At 46.2% G+C, this 15,553-nt stretch overlaps 2 protein-coding genes and 1 non-coding gene across 5 annotated transcripts in view; 1 reads left to right on the forward strand and 2 right to left on the reverse strand.

Annotated features, from left to right (window-relative positions):
* Nucleotides 1-6,864, reverse strand: part of C10H3orf49 (chromosome 10 C3orf49 homolog) — a 31,060-nt gene extending 24,196 nt beyond the window's left edge. Inside the window, exon 1 of the mRNA XM_089305996.1 lies at nt 6,662-6,864. The gene's annotated coding sequence lies outside the window, so the exon portion shown is untranslated. The remainder of the gene's footprint in view (nt 1-6,661) is intronic.
* The window catches only part of LOC100359044 (cadherin-related family member 3), a 106,712-nt gene continuing 92,026 nt past the window's right edge, over nt 868-15,553 (forward strand). The window contains exons 1-2 of one of the 3 annotated variants that reach the window (XM_089305993.1): nt 868-1,045; nt 12,945-13,141. In XM_089305993.1, coding sequence (XP_089162119.1) covers nt 1,003-1,045; nt 12,945-13,141 — 240 coding nt within the window. In that variant the 5' untranslated portion in view covers nt 868-1,002. The remainder of the gene's footprint in view (nt 1,046-12,944; nt 13,142-15,553) is intronic. The other 2 variants (XM_089305992.1, XM_089305994.1) reach the window with 2 other exon arrangements.
* Nucleotides 6,577-6,878, reverse strand: LOC149124327 (signal recognition particle RNA). Its single transcript, XR_016215189.1, has one exon.

Consider the following 15,553-nt stretch of genomic DNA (forward strand, 5'->3'; position numbering starts at 1 on the left):
GGAACAGCCAGGACTCACTACACCACAGCGCTGACCCTGAGCCTCACAATTTAAAGAAACTTCGCGCCGGCGCTGCGGCTCACTAGGCTAATCCTCCCCCTTGTGGCGCCGGCACACCGGGTTCTAGTCCCGGTCAGGGTGCTGGATTCTGTCCCAGTTGTCCCTCTTCCAGGCCAGCTCTCTGCTATGGCCCAGGAGTGCAGTGGAGGATGGCCCAAGTGCTTGGGCCCTGCACCCCATGGGAGACCAGGATAAGTACCTGGCTCCTGCCATCGGATCAGCGCGGTGCGCAGGCCGCAGCACGCCGGCCGCAGCGGCCATTGGAGGGTGAACCAACGGCAAAAGGAAGACCTTTCTCTCTGTCTCTCTCTCTCACTGTCCACTCTGCCTGTCAAAAAGAGAGAGAGAGAGAGGAAAAAAAAGAAACTTCACGTGATCTGTGGACCTCGATGAGGTTTTCCGTCACCAATTCGCTGCTTTTCAAGAAGTTTTTAAGTGAACTCTCCGTCCGGCCGGATCTCTCCCAGCAACCATCTTAAAGCTGATTGCCCTGCCTGGGTTTTACCTGAAACTAATCAAGGAGCACTCCATCGGCTCGAAGCCAATTAGCAGACTGCACCTTTGTCTGATTACGTACTGACCTTGCCTAGCGATTTGTAAGGCCTTGGTAAACTTGGTAAGCTGAGCTTCTGGGTCTTGATTCTGAGCTTGGGTGTGACAAACGGGGTAGGGCAGGGCAAGACAATGCACTGTAGTGGCCTGCAATCATTTTTTAAATGAAATCCTTTGGCAAACAAAGTGTAAATATACACTGGGAGTGTTTTCACCTGGCTTAAGCGAAGCCCCTTGCTGGAGCTTTGGCCCTTTTGAGAGACGAGGGAGTCATGGGATTGTGTTCACAGGGTGCCTAGGAACGGGGTGTTTCTTTTGAGAAGTGTCCTCCCATCTTGGGTCAGCTCCCCAGAAGCCAGCAGAGCACTGGCAGGAGCTTGCAGGCACATCATGCCTGTTTTGCACGTGTTTTTTGTGTTGGTTGCTGCACCAGGTTAGTACATATTTTACTGCTTTGAAGTAGTGACCTGATTGTCTGGCACTCGATTTGCTTTTGCTGTCTTCGGTGACTTCTCAGTGTTGGTCTTTGCAGCCATCAAGTGCTCTGGGGCTGTGTGTTAGGGCGCAGTCTGCATTTCAGGCCACTCTCCATCTCCAGGGCAGGCGGTGGGACTGGGACTCAGTCAGCCTCCTTGAGGAACTGCATCTGAAAGCCATTGTCTGGGACCAGCATCTCCGGAGGCCTGTCCTACAGAGACATGCAGTGATGACGTACAGATATATGTGGGTTTGTTTGTAATAACAGAAGGTACAGTCAACTTGTGTGTTTATTGATAGAAGATTGAATAGGAGAGTACTTCAGAAAGTTAGTAGAAAAATACAATGAAAAGATATATTTTGCTGTGAAAGTTTTCTGAAGTCCAGGTATAGTTTTTGCATAATACACATTTAAAATGTATTCATTTATTTTTTGAAAGGGAGAGAGAGAGAGAGAGAGTGAGCGAGCAAGCGAGCTATCTTCCATTTGCTAGTTCATTCCCCAAGTGCAAGCAATAGCCAGGCTGGGCCAAGTCAAAGTCAGGATCCCACAACTCAGGGCAGGGCTCCCACATGGGTGGCAGAGACTCAAGTTCTGAAGGCATCATTGCTGCCTCGCAGGGTGCACATTAGCAGGGCGCTGACTAGGAAGCAGAACTGGGACTTGAATCCAGGAAATCCAATATGCAGTTAGGCTGCAACTTAACCGCTGTTCCTAATGACAGCCCCTCAAATACATTTTAATGAACACCACAAATATGCATTTTCATAAACTTTTTAGACACCTAGTGTACATGGATTTCAAAGATTTTTGACCCAAAATAAACTTATCTTTTAATTCAATTTTCCATGAAAAAGATTTATTTATTTAAAAGGCAGGCTTACAGATAGAGAGGTAGATATATTACTGATTTGCTTATTAATATTTTCTGAAATTAATAAGCCTTGTGGGTTCTTGCCATGAATTCAGAGAATTCTGAATACTGGCTCAAATAGACCAGGCAGCATGGTTAGTTTTTAAGCTTTTTATTTAGTGAGAGAAATGCATAGGGGAATTAGGGTTTCTCCTTAAGGGAGAAGGAGAAGTCTGGAAATTAAATTGGGGTCCATACCGAGCAGAGAGAAGGCTGAGAGCTATGTGCAGCACGTGTTTGGTTATGAGCAGCCACAAGCAGCTTAGCACGGGCAGCAAAGTGTAGGCGAAATGAACGCGGGCATCCTGAAGGCCATGCGCCCCAAAGGCGTGGGACAACAAGGATACCCAGGGCAGCGAGGGAGAATAAGGGGCCAGGTCCACTGTGTCCCGGATCTTTTATCTGCTCCAAAGGGGAGTGGTCACACAGAGTGATTGGTAGGTGAGTATACAGGTAGGGGAATTAGATCACACAGGGGTATGGTGAGGGCATGGTCCTTCATAATTAATTTTATTCCATCTGTCTGCCTGTATCAGAGAGAGAGAGATTGTCCCTTTGGTGGTTTGGTCCCCAAATGGCTGCAATAGCTGGGCCTGGGCCAGACCAAAGCCAGGAACTTTGAACTCCATCTGAGTCTCCCACATGGGTGGCAGGACCATAATCTACTGCTTTCCCAGGTGTATTACCTGGGAGCTGGGTTGGGAGGAAGTAGGCTTGAACTGGTGCTCATATGGGTTGCTAGTGTCACAGATGGTGACTTAACCTGCTGCATCTCAACACTAGCCCCTCTATGAACATTTTGAAGAACGTTGTTAATTGTAGTGTGAAGAGTCAGACAGGTTAATAGGCAGGTTTGTCATGGTGGAAATTGGGGGTGCAGAATGCTTGCTTTCTCTAAAAGTTATCTTTATCAAGGTCAAAAGTGCCTGCCTTCTCACTCCTTGAGAACTTGCACTCTTTTTTTTTCAAGATTTATTTATTCATTTGAAAGTCAGAGTTACACACAGAGAGAAGAGGAGGCGAAAGAAAGAAGTCTCTGTCTGCTGGTTCACTCCCCAAATGACCGCAACAGGCAGAGCTAAGCTAATCCAGTCAGGAGCCAGGAGCTTCTTCGGGGTCTCCCATGTGGGTGCAGGGGCCCAAGGACTTGGGCCGTCTTCTGCTACCTTCTCAGGTGCATCAGCAGGGAGCTAGATTGGAAGTGGAGCAGCCAGGACTCAAACTGGTGCCCATATGGGATGCAGGCGCTGCAGGTGGTGTGTTTAGCCTGCTACGCCATAGTATTAGCCTCAGAATCTGTCACTTCTATATCTAAGTGAAAGTCAAGAAGTTATCATTGTTGATAAAAAGGAAGCATATTTGTTCACTATTCTAAGAATAAATGAGGAGCATCTTAAAACAGAAAGGAATAAGAGCAAACTCTCTTTGATGTTTTCCAGCTTTTTGGTTGGGTATGGTTAGATTTTGTATTTCCAATAAAAATAAATGATAAATAAAATGCAAGAATAATAATAAACATATAGTGTGCTGTCTAATATGCTAACTATTCACATTTAATAAAATTTCTACTTTTTTTAAAAATATTTTTTTTTCATTTATTTGAGAGGTAGAATTATAGACAGTGAGAGGGAGAAACAGAGAGAATGGTCTTGGATCTGCTGGTTTACTCCTCAAATGGCTGCAACAGCCAGAGCTGCACTGATCTGAAGCCAGGAGCCTAGAGCTTCTTCCAGGTTTCCCATGGGGCTGCAGGGGCCCAAGGACTTGGACCATCTTGTGTTGCTTTCCCAGGCCACAGCAGAGAGCTGTATCGGAAGAGGAGCAGCCAGGACTAGAACCAGTGCCTGTATAGGATGCTGGCGCCACAGACGGAGGATTAACCTAAAGCACCACAGTGCTGACCTCTTTCTAATTCTTCTTTAATTGTTTCTGAGACAGAGAGTGAAGGAGAACTTCAGTTTTCTAGTTCATGCCTCACTTGCCCCTAGTGGTGGCAGTGGGCCACACTGAAGTCAGGAACAAGGGAACTCAATCCATGACAAATGTGTGTTAGGCAGGAACTCAACTACTTGGACCATTAGCTCTGCCTTCCAGTGTCAGTGCCAGTAGGAAGCTGGAGGTGGGAGCTGGAGCTGGGGATCAGATCCAGGTATTCGAATGTGGGACAGGTGCTCTTCCTAACTGGCATCTTGACCACCATGGCGAAACTCCTGTCCCAACACGTAGTTTTTAGCACTTGGTTGTAACTACTCTGTACTGAGATGTGCTGTAAATATAAAATACATCTTGGATTAAAAATTTTTGTATGATTAAAATAATTAAAAAGGTCTTAATAAGGTTTTAATTTTTTAAATATTTATTTATTTATTTGAGAATAAACATTCATTTGAGTTATAGGCAGAGAGATCTTCCAACAACTGGTTCAATTCCCAAATGGCCCCAATGATTGGAGCTGGACTAAGCTGAACCCAGGAGCCAGGAGTTTCCTTCAGGTCTCCTACGTGGGTATAGGGACTCAAGCACTTGGGTCGTCTTCCACTGCTTCCCCAGGCCATTAGCAGAGAGCTGGATTGGAAGAGGAGTAGCTGGAACACAAACTTGTGCTCATAGGGATGCCGTTGCCCCAAGTGGAGGCTTAACCTATGCCTCAAAGCTGCCCCCTTAAAATGTTGGTGACATGTTGAAATGACAGTATTTTGAATATATTGGAGCTATGCTGATCTGAAGCCAGGAGCCAGGTGCTTCCTCCTGGTCTCCCATGCAGGTGCAGGGCCCAAGTACTTGGGCCATCCTCCACTGCCTTCCCGGGCCATAGCAGAGAGCTGGACTGGAAGAGGAGCAACTGGGACTAGAACCCAGTGCCCATATGGGATGCCAGCGCTGCAGGCGGAGGATTAACCAAGTGAGCCACAGCTCTGGCCTTCACCTACTTTTTTTTTTTTAACTTTTATTTAATGAATATAAATTTCTGAAGTACAGCTTATGGATTACAATGGCTCCCCCCACCCCGACTTCCCTCCCATCTGCAACTCTCCCCTCTCCTGACCCCTCTCCCCTTCCATTCACATCAAGATTCATTTTCAATGATCTTTATATACAGAAGATCAATTTAGCATATATTAAGTAAAGCTTTCAACAGTTTGCACCCACACAGAAACACAAAGTGTAAAATACTGTTTGAGTACTAGTTATAGCATTAAATCACAATGTACAGCACATTTAGGACAGAGATCCTACATGAGGAGTAAGTGCACAGTGACTCCTGTTGTTGACTTAACACTTCACCTGGTTTTTAAAACATTTTTGAAAATTTGGTTACTAGAACATTTAAAATTACATATTGGACAGAGCCATTCTATAGACTTGGAAAGAATTTTTTTTTACAATATGGAATATTATAAATATACTGCTCCTATATTGTATTTACATTTGTCATTTTGAGATTTAAATAGCAAGTGAGTTGATCATGTCAGCTCAGCAGGTGGGATATTTTAATAAAGCAAGGATCTAATGAAATTGAATTTCAATTCAATTTGTTTTATTTTTCTGTTTTTTTTGTGTGTGTTTGGGTGAAGATTTTTAAAAATTTTTATTTAATGAATATAAATTTCCAAAGTACAGCTGATGGATTACAATGGCTTCCCCCCCCCCATAACTTCCCTCCCACCCACAACCCTCCCCTCTCCCGACCCCTCTCCCCTTCCATTTACAGCAAGATTCATTTTCAATTATCTTTATATACAGAAGATCAATTTAGCATATATTAAATAAAGCTTTCAACAGTTTGCTCCCACACAGAAACACAAAGTGAAAAATACTGTTTGAGTACTAATTATAGCATTAAATCACGATGTACAGCACATTAAGGAGAGAGATCCTACATGAAGAGTAAGTGCACAGTGACTCCTGTTGTTGATGAGTGAAGATTTTTATATTAAACCTGAATTCATAAATTGGAACTTCCAGATGCATTTGCCCACAACATGTCTTGGATATCAGAAGATTTCTCAGAAAAATTTGTTTCAGAATCATCATAAAAATAATGGGTAATTCAGCTCACCTTCCCACATTAGCTGAGTAGTGCCTGCCAGCCCGTTAGATGGGAGCCAGCTTTCTGTTTCACCTTGGTTCCCACTACTCCCTTATGTCCTATACCCTGCTATCAGGCATCATTTTACAGCCTCAATAAAGGAACTCGATCGGCTTTTTTTTTTTTTTTGACAGTGAGAGAGAGTGAGAGTGAGAGTGAGAGAGAGAAAGGTCTTCTTTTTGCCGTTGGTTCACCCTCCAGTGGCCGCCGCGACCGGTGCGCTGCGGCTGGCGCACTGCGCTGATCCAAAGCCAGGAGCCAGGTGCTTCTCCTGGTCTCCCATGCGGGTACAGGGCCCAAGCACTTGGGCCATCCTCCACTGCACTCCCTGGCCACAGCAGAGAGCTGGCCTGGAAGAGGAGCAACCGGGACAGAATCCGGCGCCCCGAATGGGACTAGAACCCGGTGTGCTGGTGCCGCAGGCGGAGGATTAGCCTATTGAGCTGTGGCGCTGGCTACGATCAGCTTTTTTCAAATCTCCTCTTGCACTTAGTTACACAGATATAGGCTGTCAATTTTCAGCATTCTATGAAGTCACATGCCAGCACTTAAAAATATTAGTTATTACCTTTTGACCTGCTCCGTTTCCAACCTGGGCCGGTTCACCCCTCCTTAGGCAACCTGGTGGTCCCCCGCTCCCGGGAGGTCACCATATTGATGCCGAACTTAGTGTGGACACCCGATCTGCATAGCGCACGACAGCCCAGAACTCCTGGACTCAAGCGATCCTCCGGCCTCAGCCTCCCGAGTAGCTGGGACTACAGACGCGTGCCACCGCGCCCGGCTAGTTATTACCTTTTTTTTTTTTTTTTTTTAAGATTTTATTTCCTTATGTGAGAGGGAAGGAAGAGAAAAAGAGCTCCCATGCACTGGTTTACAGCTCAGATTCCCACAGTGGCCAGGGCTGGGCAAAGCCAAAGCTAGGAGATGGAAACTCAATCCAGGTACACTGCATGGGTGTCAGGGACCCAGCAACCCCAGTCATCAACGTTGCTCATGGTGCATCTTAGCAGTCAGGTGGACTTGGGAGTGCAGCCAGCAGTAAGGGTTGCCAGGGACTTCATTGCTAGGTCAAACGCCCACCCTCATGCCGGCAGTTTCTTTCTTTCTTTCTCTCTCTCTCTCTCTTTCTCTCTCTCCCTTTCTTTCTTTGTCTCTTTCTCCTTTCTCTCTTTCTCTTTCTCTCTTCCCTCCCTCCCTCCCTCCTTCCTTCCTTCCTTCCTTCCTTCCTTCCTTCCTTCCTTCCTTCCTTCCTTCCTTTATTTGAAAGTCAGAGTTAAAGAGACAGAGAAGAAGAGGCAGAGAGAGAAAGAGGTCTTTCATCTGCTGGTTCACTCCCTGGATGGCTGCAATGGCTGGAGCTGTGCTGATCCAAAGCCAGGAGCCAGTTGCCTCTTCTGGGTCTCCCACGTGGGTACAGGGGCTCAAGCACTTGGGCCATCTTCCACTGCTTTCCCAGGCCACAGCAGAGAGCAGGATCGGAAGAGGAGTGGCTGGCACTGGGACTGGTGCCCATCTGGGATGCCAGCACTGCAGGCGGTGGCCTTACTTGCTATACCATAGCACTGGCCCCAGTTTTTCCTTTTTTTTTTTTTTTTTTGATAGGCAGAGTTAGACAGTGAGATAGAGAGACAGAGAGAAAGGTCTTCCTTTTTCCATTGGTTCACCCCCCTTGTGGACGCTACGGCCGGCGCGTTGTGGCCGGCGCGCTGTGCCGATCCAAAGCCAGGAGCCAGGTGCTTCCTCCTGGTCTCCCACGTGGGTGCAGGGCCCAAGCACTTGGGCCATCCTCCACTGCCCTCCTGGGCCACAGCAGAGAGCTGTACTGGAAGAGGAGCAACTGGGACAGAACTGGCGCCCCAACTGGGACTAGAACCCGGTGTGCTGGCACTGCAGGCGGAGGATTAGCCTAGTGAGCCATGGCACCAGCCCAGTTTTTCCTTTTTAAAGATTTATTTATTTATTTGAAAGGCAGAGTTATAGAGAGGCAGAGGCAGAGGCAGAGGCAGAGAGAGAGAGAGAGAGAGAGAGAGAGTTATTGCAACCGCTGGTTCACTTTCCAAATGGCTGCAATAGCCGGAGTTGCACTAATCTGAAGCAAGGTTGTAGGGGCCCAAACACTTGGGCCATCTTCCATTGCTTCTCCAGGCCATAGCAGAGAGCTGGAATGGAAGTGGAGCAGCCGGTACTCCAAGCGGGACCCACATGGGATGCTGGAACTCCAGGTGGCAGCTATACTGACTATACCACAGTGCCAGCCCCTCTTGCCAGCATTTTAACATAGCTTTAACTTGGTTTTCATGATTTTTTCCCAATAACCCAGTTAGGAGACTACCAGTACTTTTATCCTTTTAATTTTGACTTACTGGCATAATTTCAGAAAGTAGTGAGTTTATAATATAACTATTCTGATAAGAAATATGTAATAATATTCCAATTCTAGTTACTGAAACTGTAGTATGGTGAATGGGCTGATATACTCTGAAAATCAGATTATCATATGTAGAAGATATTGAGCTGTTTTCCAGAATATTGCAAGTTATTTAGTCAAAAACCAAGTTATTCCCAAGTTTCTCAGCACAAAAACATACACTGAAGGAAAAGCTGCAGTCAAGTCATTCTTTATTAGGATAGCACTGACAATTCATTTAATACAGAAATAAATCACTGTAGATCTGTAGAATCGAATAGGAAATCTGAGCCAACAAAATGGCTCATAGGTCAGGTTTTCAAATGCATTCAGTGTCAAAATCATAAGGTCCTAGCCTCATTGATCTATTTACATTAGCACAAAAGAATCATTGTATCCATTTCCTCATTCCTTTGACAAATATCCAGTAGATGCTTGTTATAGATGGCACAGTACTTGCTACTGATCATATGGCAGGCAACAAAGTGATGAAGTCTCTAATTTCATGAAGTTTGTATTTAAGGGGGGGAGGAGGAGGGGGGAGGTGGGAACTAAGCAGATGATAAATGAGATTTTTAGGAGAGAGGAGGTGCCCACAGAGGTGGCAGATGGTGTTGGTCTTTGACCTGAAAAGGCCTCTCTGATATTGACATTACATCAGAGACCAAAGGGAGGGAGTGAATGAGTTATGTGGAAGATGCATTTTGGACCGGGAGGATGGTTGGGGCAAGGGCCTGAAGCAGAACCTAATGGAGATGTTTAAGGAACAGCCAGGGTCCTGTGGTGGGGGCAGAGAGAGTGAGACAAGAGTGGGGACCATCAGGACTAGGTAGATGCAGCAGGACCCAGCACAGGGCATCCTGAACCAGAGTGTCAACCTGGCTCTTTCACTCCATGTGAGCTGAGGAGCTGAGAAATGAAGGGGAGCAGAGAACAAATGAAGGAGAGAAGAAGGCAAGAGAGAAACATGGAATCCATGTGGGCCCACTCGGCAGGGTGTATAATGACTTCTTTATTTATTTATTTGAGAGGTAGAGTTACAGACAGTGAGAGGGAGAGACAGAGAGAGAGGTCCTCCTTCCGTTGGTTTGCTCTGCAAATGGCTGCAATGGCCGGAGCTGTGCCGATCCAAAGGCAGGAGCCAGGTGCCTCTTCCTGGTCTCCCATGTGAGTGCAGGGGCCCAAGGATTTGGGCCATCTTCTACTGCTTTCCCAGATCATAGCAGAGAGCTGGATTGGAAGAGGAGCAGCCGGGACTAGAACTGGTGCCTGTATGGGATGCTGGCGCCACAGGCGGAGGATTAACTCACTGTGCCATGGCGCCGGCCCCTATAATGGCTTTCTATCTCTGAATGCACTGTGACTTTGAGCGTTGAGTAGTTTCATGACACTGCAGGGTTAGGCAGCAGTTGTGTGGAATAACACCATTTAGTAAATAATTTCTATCCACTTTGCACACATGGTGTCTATTAAAACCTGTTATGAGCTGGCGCTGTGGCTCACTAGGCTAATCCTCCACCTGTGGTGCCGGCACACAGGTTGCTCCTCTTCCAGTCCAGCTCTCTGCTGTGGCCCGGGAGGGCAGTGGAGGATGGCCCAGGTCCTTGGGCCCTGCACCCACATGGGAGACCAGGAGGAAGCACCTGGCTCCTGGCATTGGATCAGTGCAGCGCGCTGGCCATAGTGGCCATTTGGGGGGTGAACCAACGGAAGGAAGATCTTTCTGTCTCTCTATCTCACTGTCTAACTCTGCCTGTCAAAACAAAAACAAAAACAAACAAAACACCTGTAATGAATTGGTATTACAAAATCCTGCATTTCATTTGAGGGTGAAACATCTTTGAAAAATAATGGCCAATAATCCAAATCATGTGTGTCTTCAAGGTGATAGGCTCCCCACCTGGTTCAGCCTAGGGACCGTCTTATCAAGTAACAGTGACTGCTAGCTTCAGCAACCGTGAGGTGCTTGCGCACGTGGTCATGTGGCCATGAGAGGCAGTATTGAGACCTGAGTCTCTACATGGATTCTGAGTTCCTTCTTCCCCTCATGTGATTCCTCTCCCACCTTCCCAGAGCTACAGCTACCAGTTGGGGGAGTGAATATCTTCTCAAACTTTGACATTCTGCTTTTTCCAATTTCTACCCCAAATAAAATTAGTTTGAATTTCAAAATCATCTCCATGTTTTACGAACACGCAATTTGGAGAGTGCCATAGCAAGTAAAGCTACCGCCTGTGACACTGGCATCCCGCATGGGCACCAGTTCATATTCCAACTGCTCTACTTCTGATCCAGGCCCCTGCTGATTGCCTGGGAAACAGCAGAGGATGGCCCAAATGATTGGGCCCCTGAAGCCATGTGGGAGACACAGAGGAAGCTGCTGCCTCCTGGCTTCAGCCTGGCTCAGCCCTGGCCACTGCAGCCACTTTGAAAGGTCAATATAAGACACACCAAACACCAGAGTAAGGGAAAAAGTTTATTTTTGGGTGGGGGAAACCCGACAGGCTACCTCCCCATGCAGAGAGAACAGCAGCTTATACTGGGAGAACAGGTCATATATAGCTTTACAGAGGTAAGGAGGTGGGAGCAGCAAATCCCATTAGGGTAGGGGTGGAGCTGATGCTTGTGATTGGGCGATTTGGCCACCTGACTTCTAGTAAGCCAGGCTGGGCTTAGGAAGATGGTACCATTTTACTAACACATTTGGTGAGTGATTCAAAAGTTGGAAGATATCGCTCTCTGTAACTCGACTTTCAAATTTTACAAAAAAAAAAAAAAAGTGATTTGATTTGGATTCATCAACCTTTGGGTTCAAATCCTTACTCTACCATCAATTAGCTGAATGATGGAGGGCCGTTTGGCATTTCTGGGCTTTGGTTTTCTCATGGACAGGAGGAAGTGATGACAAGAATAGCCCTCAAGCCAGAGGTGTAAAGATTAAATGACGGAAAATCTGTGTAAAAGACTGTTTTGTCAATGGTCATTAATCCCACTTATTATTCACTCAACAAATAGGTATTAGGTATTCTTTTTCAGTGGTCAAAAGGTATTAGGAGGTATTCTTTTTTTAGTGGTCACATGAGTGAAAGGCTGTTATAATACTCCATGTGCAATGTCATGTGGAAACCTTGTAGAGTGTCTAAGCCAGTCTGGACAAGTCTGGACAAGGCTTTCTAAAGGAAGTCACTGAGGGGACAGCTAAAGGACAGATAGAGTTTTGAAAAGTGAAAAGTGCTTTAGAAACAATACATGTAATTGTCCAAATTATCCAAACAGTAATGTGATTGTCCAGGTACAGTATATGTAATTGTCAGGGTAATTGGAACAAGAGCATGTTAAAAGGGAGTGTAGATAGAGAGGACTGGAGAAGGGAGCAGAGATCAAATCTAGCAAGAACAGAGAACTTTCCAGAATTCCATGCCAATCTGAATACACTGACAGCTGTCTGATTTTTCTGATGCTCTTCTTTTGCTGGGAATTCTCATTGCAATATTCTCCATGTTTTGTTGTATGTTGCAGAAGATTAACTCCATCATGTTGATTCGTTTCGTTTTTCCTGGAGGCAAACTCAAAAAGAGGGTTCAGGCAGGGGTAATTCATTTGGGAAGTGGTCCCCAGGAAACGCCAGTAGGAGGGTAAAAAAGCAAGACAGTGAGTGGAAGGTGATGGAAAAAAGGTGCGTTATCAAGCATGTTAGCACTCAGGGCAACCAGAGCTCAGTTCCACTGGGGAACTTGGAGATCCAGCGTAGAAGCTCATCTCAGAGTAACCCACGCTGCAAAGTGAGACAGTCGAGGTGTTTAACCGGTTGTTGGTTGAAGGCTGCTTCCAATGACATGAACTCCCTTTGTGCAAGCCAAATTGCTCCCCAGGTAGAGATGTAGGTGTTACCAGTGTATTGCCTTGTGAGCCAAGGCATTGGTTGCTTTTGTTCTGGGCCGTATTTTCAAGAATGCTTAAGTAACAATATAGATACTGGCTCCCTCCAGGGCAAAACTCTAGAGACCTATGGTTTGGTTCTCAAAGCTCAGGGTAGTTTGGATATGACACACATGCAAACAGAAAGCATGCACAGGCTTTACCTGGGCCCCCCATGGAGCTCAAGGAATGGGAGAATGGATGAGAGTCTCTAGGTCATGCTGGCTGTGTACCATGAGAAGTAAAGTCCTTGTCCCTGATCCAGAAGTTCAAGGTCTTCTGCCAGCCTCCAGGAAATTGTGGCAGGCTAACTTGTAGCTTGCAAGTAGAGTGAGTTCTCAGACCCTTCACAGTTCTTGATGACCCTACTAAGCCAACACAACTGATTTTTAAGTTTTTTTTTTATGTAAAAGAGATTTTAAGTATGAATTGCCCTTTTATGCCTTGATAGTGTCAGAGTGAGGAAGAGATTGAGAAGTCTTGTAGAAATCTCCTTAAAAAATAAAATTTTGTTTCCTCTAAGATGTTCTAGCTTTTATAAATTTTGCTGTTGAGAATGCCAGCCCTCTTCCGGAAAATGCCTCTGAACATACACAAGTTGCCACCATCGCCTTGTCTGTCTCACCCTATGCTTCCCTGCTTGGAGATCCAGTTCTTATTAATGCGAATCCTGCAGTCCATCCATTTGTGCTGTCTCGAAGGTCCACACATCTTTGGGGAGTAAGTATTAAGCCAAACTGTGTTATCACTCAGTACTACATGGGTTTGGGCTTCAAAGTATGTCTATTTCTTTCCTCTTCTTCCATTCCTCTTTATGTTATAAATTTGTAGCCATTCCTTGGGGCCCTAATATGTGCCAAACACTGAAAATCCTTGGAGCGCTCAAGATCCACTTATTATACATGTATTCATTGAGGAACTACTCAGACATAGTACAGTGCCTTGCCTTTGTGACATTTACTGGTTCATAGAAGACATACTAATCAAGTGAATACACATACACATGTAAATCAATAAGGGTGACAGCAGCCACGACACGCAGGCTCACAAGTCTATAAGAACACCAAAGGAGCTAGTTGGCCTAGTCAAGTTTCCCTGAGAAATAGCAACATGAACAGCAAACTACAGAATGGATAGAAATTAAATAGATGAAGAGGAAGAGAATAAGACTGCAGGGAGGGGTAATAGTGTGTGCGAAGGCCCTACACTGGGAAAGGGCCTGGTGAAGAGAAGAATCAAGAGGTCAAAGGAAGGGAAGCTTGGTGAGACATTAGACTGCAAAAGAGGTGGGGGGCAAAGGGCTCCCAGCTCAGGAGGTAGAGCCATGCTAGGAAGTTTTGTTTCCCAGTGGGGTATAGTTTGGCTGATTTCCTGCTTGAGGCTAAAGTTCAGGCAGGCTTATTATCCATTGTAAGAGGCTTGGTTTCCCTAAGACTGGGTTTCCTCCAGGATGATCCAAAAACAGTGCATGGCATTCACCTAGACTCCTCTGCAGTGCCCCCTTGGAGTCTGAGAGCAGGAGGAACCCATGCGAACATCAAGTTCCTGCTGCTTGCTGTGCCTAAAGCAATGAAATCCTTAAGAACAAAGTGTGAGTTAGCGATCTTGTCTAGTTTTCCTCTGGCCTGCTGTTGATTCAAGTCTGTCTTTTGGGCCTCTTATTCTCCCTGGGACACTGGCTAACAAAGGCATTTTCTTTAAAGGGCAAAAACAAGAGAAGAAAATTGCAACCCCACAACTCAAGAAACACATCTGCTCACGTGCCATGGGCCAGAACAAGTCATATGTCCAGTCTTTGGGGTAGAGAAATAGACTGCAGTGGGAGGGACTGCAGAGTCACATGGCAAAGGGTAGAGCAGTGGGTACGTTAAATCTACCTCCCACGTCTAAGAAATTGCTGGAGAGCTGTTCAGGAGAGACACGAGTTGCTTACATTTGAAAGGATTGCTCTAGCTGTTATAAGGAGAGCAGACCATAAAGGGCCAAGGGAGGTCTCCTAAAAATCCTCACCAACACTTGGTACTGTTAGACTTTTTTTTTTTATATATATATATATATATTTTTTTTTTTTTTGACAGGCAGAGTGGACAGTGAGAGAGAGAGAGAGAAAGGTCTTCCTTTTTGCCGTTGGTTCACCCTCCAATGGCCACCACAGCCGGCATGCTGCGGCCAGCACATCGGGCAGATCCGATGGCAGGAGCCAGATACTTATCCTGGTCTCCCATGGGGTGCAGGGCCCAAGCACTTGGGCCATCCTCCACTGCACTCCCTGGCCACAGAAGAGAGCTGGCCTGGAAGAGGAGCAACCGGGACAGAATCCGGCGCCCCGACTGGGACTAGAACCCGGTGTGCCGGCGCCGCTAGGCGGAGGATTAGCCTAGTGAGTCGCGGCGCCGGCCCGTACTGTTAGACTTTTAAATATGCTCTGAACTTCAGTGTGGTGTAAAATGCTATCATGTACTTTTCTTTTCTTTTCTTTTTTTTTGACAGGCAGAGTGGACAGTGAGAGAGAGAAAGGTCTTCCTTTGCTGTTGGTTCACCCTCCAATGGCTGCCACGGCCGGCACACCGCACTGATCCGATGGCAGGAGCCAGGTACTTCTCCTGGTCTCCCATGGGGTGCAGGGCCCAAGTACTTGGGCCATCCTCCACTGCACTCCCTGGCCACAGCAGAGAGCTGGCCTGGAAGAGGGGCAACCGGGACAGAATCCGGTGCCCCGACCGGGACTAGAACCCAGTGTGCTGGCGCCGCAAGGCGGAGGATTAGTGTAGTGAGCCACGGTGCCAGCCCACATACTTTTCTTAATTTGACTTGTTATGAACAGCAGGGAATGGCAGGAAAGGGTGTTCTGGTCTTGTTTATTGTTTCCTGTTTGTTTTGATGGAGGGTAGTGAACACAGGTGATGTAATCACAGACTCAAGGGCACAACAAACCTAGTTTCTTCAACCACAGATCCTTAGTTGGTTCCATGGGAAAGTTATGTGACTTTTCTGCACTTTGGCTTTCCTTCCTATATAATGAGATTAACAAGAATGTCCTATGCAATAATGCATACAAAGTATCATCTTGTTGGTTGGTTCATAAAAAGCAGTTACCACACTGTGGCTGTTACTGTAATAAAATATATTTGG

Source organism: Oryctolagus cuniculus, chromosome 10, assembly GCF_051225735.1.
Source record: "Oryctolagus cuniculus isolate XC-2025 breed Fujian yellow rabbit chromosome 10, ASM5122573v1, whole genome shotgun sequence".
In the NCBI taxonomy this organism is placed as follows: domain Eukaryota; kingdom Metazoa; phylum Chordata; class Mammalia; order Lagomorpha; family Leporidae; genus Oryctolagus; species Oryctolagus cuniculus.